Here is a 5,138-nt window from a genome sequence, read left to right as displayed (position 1 = left end):
TAAATGAGAATCCGACGACACTGCCAGGACCTTTCAACATTTCAGACCTAAAACAGTTGTTGACTGTCTGGAGCTGTTTGGCAACAGAAACAAGTAGAAGAAATTGTGTAATGACTTTTCTGTTGATTTTTACCGACAAATGCAATAAACAAACCTACAGTGTGCAAAATAATCTTCTTCATTTTAGTTTCATGTAGTAGAACAGATACTGAAATGCTCTGTTTGCATCAGATGGATTGTGTGTGGGCGTTAAAGCTCACCCCACGCTCCTGATTCTCTCATTTATAGGTTTCAAACTGGTCCGTGTCACTGGACTCGAGAGGTGGTGGCGTTTAAATTCACTTGCAGCTTGCAAAAACTTGAACTCGGATGTGTTTCTGCAAAGTCCACGAACCTGCAAAGAGGCTTCCAGACTGTGTGTGCATTCAAATGATGGTTTAATTCAGACTGATGAAGTCTGTCTGTCTCTGCTGCTGTACTGTGACAGATTTAACTTACATAATTGCGTGATGGTGCTTGTGCAAGTGTGATCCACATCCAGTCCTACAAACGTCTGCATGCATTTTGCAGCTTTAACATGTAAAACTTTTTATTTTTTCTATCCAATAAAGAGCAGCTGTTCCTCCTGCTGCCTCCTCCTCTGTAGGTTTATTAAAAGCAGCCCCCCAAAACCACCTAATAAGCACCAAACCGATCCGAATTATTGATCAAGAGCAGAACAAAGTTCACCGACAGTTGACTTTTTTTTCTTTTTCTGGCCAATCTTAGCTTTAGAGGCGGGGGATAGAAAATGTACAAGATGACACACATGTGTGCTTCAGTTCCTCAGAAGAGGAGACCGGAGTCAGCAGAGTGTGTCTGCAGGGAGCACAGACATTTTTATTTATTTATTTGTATTTTTTTTTGCAAGAACGAAAAAAAAAAAAAAAAAGATGGTTTCTCTGAAGCCTCCGTCTCTGGTGCCGGTGTCCTGCGCGCAGGCTCTGCTCGCTGCGGGCTGCCTCTCCGTCGCCCTGCTCGCCTTCCTGCTGGTCCGCCAGCTCGTCAAGCAGAGGAGACCCCCGGGGTTCCCTCCCGGTCCATCTCCCATCCCGGTGATCGGCAGCATTCTGTCTCTGGTCACCGAGCCGCACGTCTTCCTCAAGAACCAGAGTGAAGTTCACGGACAGGTAATGACTCGGACTGACCCGCAGCGCCTTTGTCACCACCGCTCCTCTCTCTCGGGTTTCTTCTTCTTCTCCTGCAAACTTGAAGCTTCCGTGTCGCTCATGCACACACTCGGAAATAGTTATGAAACGAACAAAAGAGACTCGCCCTGTCGTTTGGTGGCGGTCTGTCTGCAGGAGAATAAGAATGCAGAGAAAAGAGAAATCCCTCTGACACACAGGAACAGACTTCTTTTGTTCAGTGCATGGCTGGGTTTTTTTTTTTTTTTTTTTTTAAATAGATGAAGAGATAAGTTTCATTCACTCTCTGCTTTGTTAGATATCAGCAAGACTTTGGAGAGAAAAAATAGACAAAATGATGTAATTGTGGTGCAAATCTCACATTCCTGCACATGAATGTGGAAAAATAACAAATAAATGTGTGCAAAGAACAAAAAGGCTGCAGCGCTCATGTTGCAATGCTGTTCCTTTCAGATTTTCAGTCTTGACCTGGGGGGCATCCTGACCGTGGTGTTGAACGGCTACGACTGTGTCCGGGAATGCCTTTACCACCAGAGCGAGGTGTTTGCTGACCGGCCGTCGCTGCCGTTATTCAAAAAAATGACCAAAATGGGTGGTAAGATGCTCTAATATGATAACAATATGTAATCCTGTTTGGAAGTTTCTTAACATCTAATACCTTAAATGAAGTTTTAAATGATTTATTCTCTCTTATTTGTGTCTAAAGGGCTCCTTAACTGTAAATATGGCAAAGGCTGGATTGAACACCGGAAGCTCGCCTGCAACTCTTTCCGCTACTTCGGCAGCGGCCAGAGACTGTTTGAGAGGAAGATCTCTGAGGAGTGCATGTTCTTCGTCGATGCCATCGACGAGCACAAGGGCAAACCCTTCAACCCCAAACACCTGGTGACCAACGCCGTGTCCAACATCACCAATCTGATCATTTTCGGACAGCGCTTCACCTACGACGACCGCAACTTCCAGCACATGATCGAGATCTTCAGCGAGAACGTGGAGCTGGCGGTGAGCGGCTGGGCCTTCCTCTACAACGCCTTCCCCTGGATCGAGTATGTGCCCTTTGGAAAGCACCAGAAGCTGTTCCGCAACGCTGCTCAAGTTTATGACTTCTTGCTGGAGGTTATAAACGGGTTTTCTCAGGGCAGGGTGCCTCATGAACCGCGCCACTACGTTGACGCCTACTTGGATGAGTTGGAGCAGAATGCAGGAGACCCCACGTCCTCCTATTCTTATGAGAATCTCATCTATTCAGTGGGCGAACTCATTATCGCTGGGACAGAAACCACGACGAACACGCTGCGCTGGGCCATGCTGTACATGGCCATGTACCCCAACATACAAGGTCAGTCGTAGCAGAGGCGTCTTCCTGTTATGAGAACATCTGATGCACATATTAATGTCACAGTTACATCACATTAAGCCTGAATAAGTTCTTGACAGTGTCTTGTTCTTCCCTTTAAAGAGAGGGTGCACCGGGAGATCGACAGTGTGTTGGCCAATGGGAGGGCTCCCACTCTGGAGGACAAGCAGAAGATGCCCTACGTGGAGGCCGTCCTGCACGAGGTCCTTCGCTTCTGCAACATCGTGCCACTCGGTATTTTCCGTGCCACCTCCCAGGATGCAAAAGTCAACGGCTACACAATCCCCAAAGGCACCATGGTGATCACGAACCTCTACTCTGTGCACTTTGACGAGAAGTACTGGAACGATCCAGGCGTGTTCTTACCACAGAGGTTTCTGGACAGCAGCGGCAACTTCGTGAGGCGCGAGGCCTTCCTTCCATTCTCTCTGGGTCAGTGTCTTTGAGCTTCCTACAGACCAGTGTCTATTTCATTTGCCCTCAAATTGTTTTCAGAGTTCACAGTTAAAAGGTCTTAGATAAGAATCACATCCACCAAAAACGTAAAACTCAGCCGATGCTTATGAATGAGTCCTGATGGACTCACTGAGCTTCATCAGTTTTCTATTCTGTCTACTTTTCACGATCACAGTTGCAAAAACTTCCAGCAGCATTTGCAACCAAATAAAAATGAGTAAATGCTTTTGTAAAAGTGTTTTTTAAAATTAAGCAAAAACTGTTTTGTTTGCATAAATTAACTTAAAATGAAGTTTAATCAAAGAAGTAACGTTTTTGGTTGTTTCCTTTCAGGGAGGCGTCACTGCCTGGGTGAACAGCTGGCCAGAATGGAGATGTTCCTCTTCTTCACGACTCTGCTGCAGAGGTTTCATCTTCAGTTCCCACCAGGAACCGTTCCAACTGTAACTCCCAAACTGGGCATGACCCTGCAGCCCAAACCCTACTCCATCTGTGCAGTCCGCCGGCAACACAAAGTTCCCTGCAGCGGAGACACTCCTTATAACAAGTAGACAAGAAAGCAATTATTCTCGCATGTTCAAGCCAGATTTGTACGACTTTGCACAGCAATGCAACCACATGATATAAAAACTATATCATTCTGGACTGTTCCAGTGCATTGCAATCTTCTTTCCAAAGGACTTTCAGTAGGAGAGGTGCCTCTCTGCATCTGAACATGTAATCTAGTTTATTCAATTACTATTGATTTTTTTTTAAACTGAGCAATATGCATGTTTGCACATTACCTTTAAACAGCAGGGGAGGCAGCAAGTGCTCAAAGGACATCCTGGGAACACAAGTGTGCTATCGATTTAGTTCTCGGAGCCCACAAAATGAAATGTCTATGAACCTCGGTGCGGAGGCAGCGGGTTAGGTTTGTGTCAATGATTGATAGTATGTACACCTCCGCTGGTTCATAGCCCTGCCTTCCCGGGACTGCTGGAAGTCAGACAGCTGACATCGATAGTTCACATGCGCTGGGTGAAATTGGACTAACAGACTTTCCAAGAAAGTTCTGAAAACTGTGTTGGAGCTGGACGGGGGCCAAGATTTGCGTCATCTGGACTGACTCTGACCCCTTCTCCAGGGATGGTGCTCTGCGGAAAACCTTGCTCTTAGAAAGCAAATGCAACCCTGGTGCATTTATAAAAACTGACTGTGCAACACTGATTTCTGCTAAATGGTGCTTATCCGTACTGACAGTGTACTGCATTTATATGTAAAGGTTAACTTTTGTTTGTTCTTGTTTTTGTAATATTGACGGTGTGATTGTGTTTTTTTTGTGTACATACATAAAGTCTTTCTTAAGATACTGGAAACTCGTCTTGTCGTCTTTAAGCTACCGTTGCTGAAATCCACATTCGAAGTGGACAAAGAGCTGAGATTTAGTTATAACTTTAAATCCTTAAATGTTCTCAGGCAGTAGACTTGCAGAATCTCTTGATGGATGTGACAGGTGGAGGACTCAGGCATCTACTGTTAGTCTGAGGAGTCCCACACACTCATCATCTATAAACTATGTTCAGGAAGGAGAAAAGAAACCATCTGTCTTTGCTCAGCTCTGTCCTCAATATCTCCCAATAAAACATCCATCCAATATCTATACACCTCACTGGGGTATCAGGGGGCTGGAGTCTATCCCAGCTGACTCAGGGTGAAGGCAGGTTCACCTGGACAGGTAACCAGTCTATCACAGGGCTACACTTAGAGACAGACAACCAAGCACACTCACATTCACACCTACGGACAATTTACAATCACCAATTAACCTCAGCATGTTTGTGGACTGTGGGAGGAAGCCGGAGAACCCGGAGAGAACCCATGCTGCACGGGGAGAACATGGAGACTCCACGCAGAAAGATCCTGAGTGTCCTCACCGGGACGCCAACCGGCGACCTTCTAGCTAACCACCGAGCCACCTGCAGCCTCCAATAAAACCAGTTTTTTTTTTTTTTAAGATTATAGCATGTTGGCCTTCTGTCCACACAGAACACAGCTTAGGCGACAGCAAACTGACTTTTCAGAAAACTACTTCCAGCGTGATGATTTTCAGGAAGTCCATGTGAAGTGTTGGCACGCAGACACGTAGACAAACATTG

At 45.7% G+C, this 5,138-nt stretch overlaps 1 protein-coding gene across 1 annotated transcript; it reads left to right on the top strand.

The window, feature by feature from the left end:
• Positions 1 to 932: 932 nt before the first annotated feature.
• On the top strand, positions 933 to 4,354 carry cyp2r1 (cytochrome P450, family 2, subfamily R, polypeptide 1). The gene is made up of 5 exons (XM_008290246.1): positions 933 to 1,169; positions 1,641 to 1,782; positions 1,894 to 2,526; positions 2,647 to 2,976; positions 3,334 to 4,354. Exons 1-5 carry the CDS (start codon positions 933 to 935, stop codon positions 3,549 to 3,551), a joined length of 1,560 nt encoding a protein of 519 aa, XP_008288468.1. The 3' UTR covers positions 3,552 to 4,354.
• Positions 4,355 to 5,138: the final 784 nt, after the last annotated feature.

Source organism: Stegastes partitus, unplaced genomic scaffold (assembly GCF_000690725.1).
Source record: "Stegastes partitus isolate 25-593 unplaced genomic scaffold, Stegastes_partitus-1.0.2 Scaffold661, whole genome shotgun sequence".
In the NCBI taxonomy this organism is placed as follows: Eukaryota; Metazoa; Chordata; class Actinopteri; family Pomacentridae; genus Stegastes; species Stegastes partitus.
This window is presented reverse-complemented; position numbering and strand designations above follow the sequence as displayed.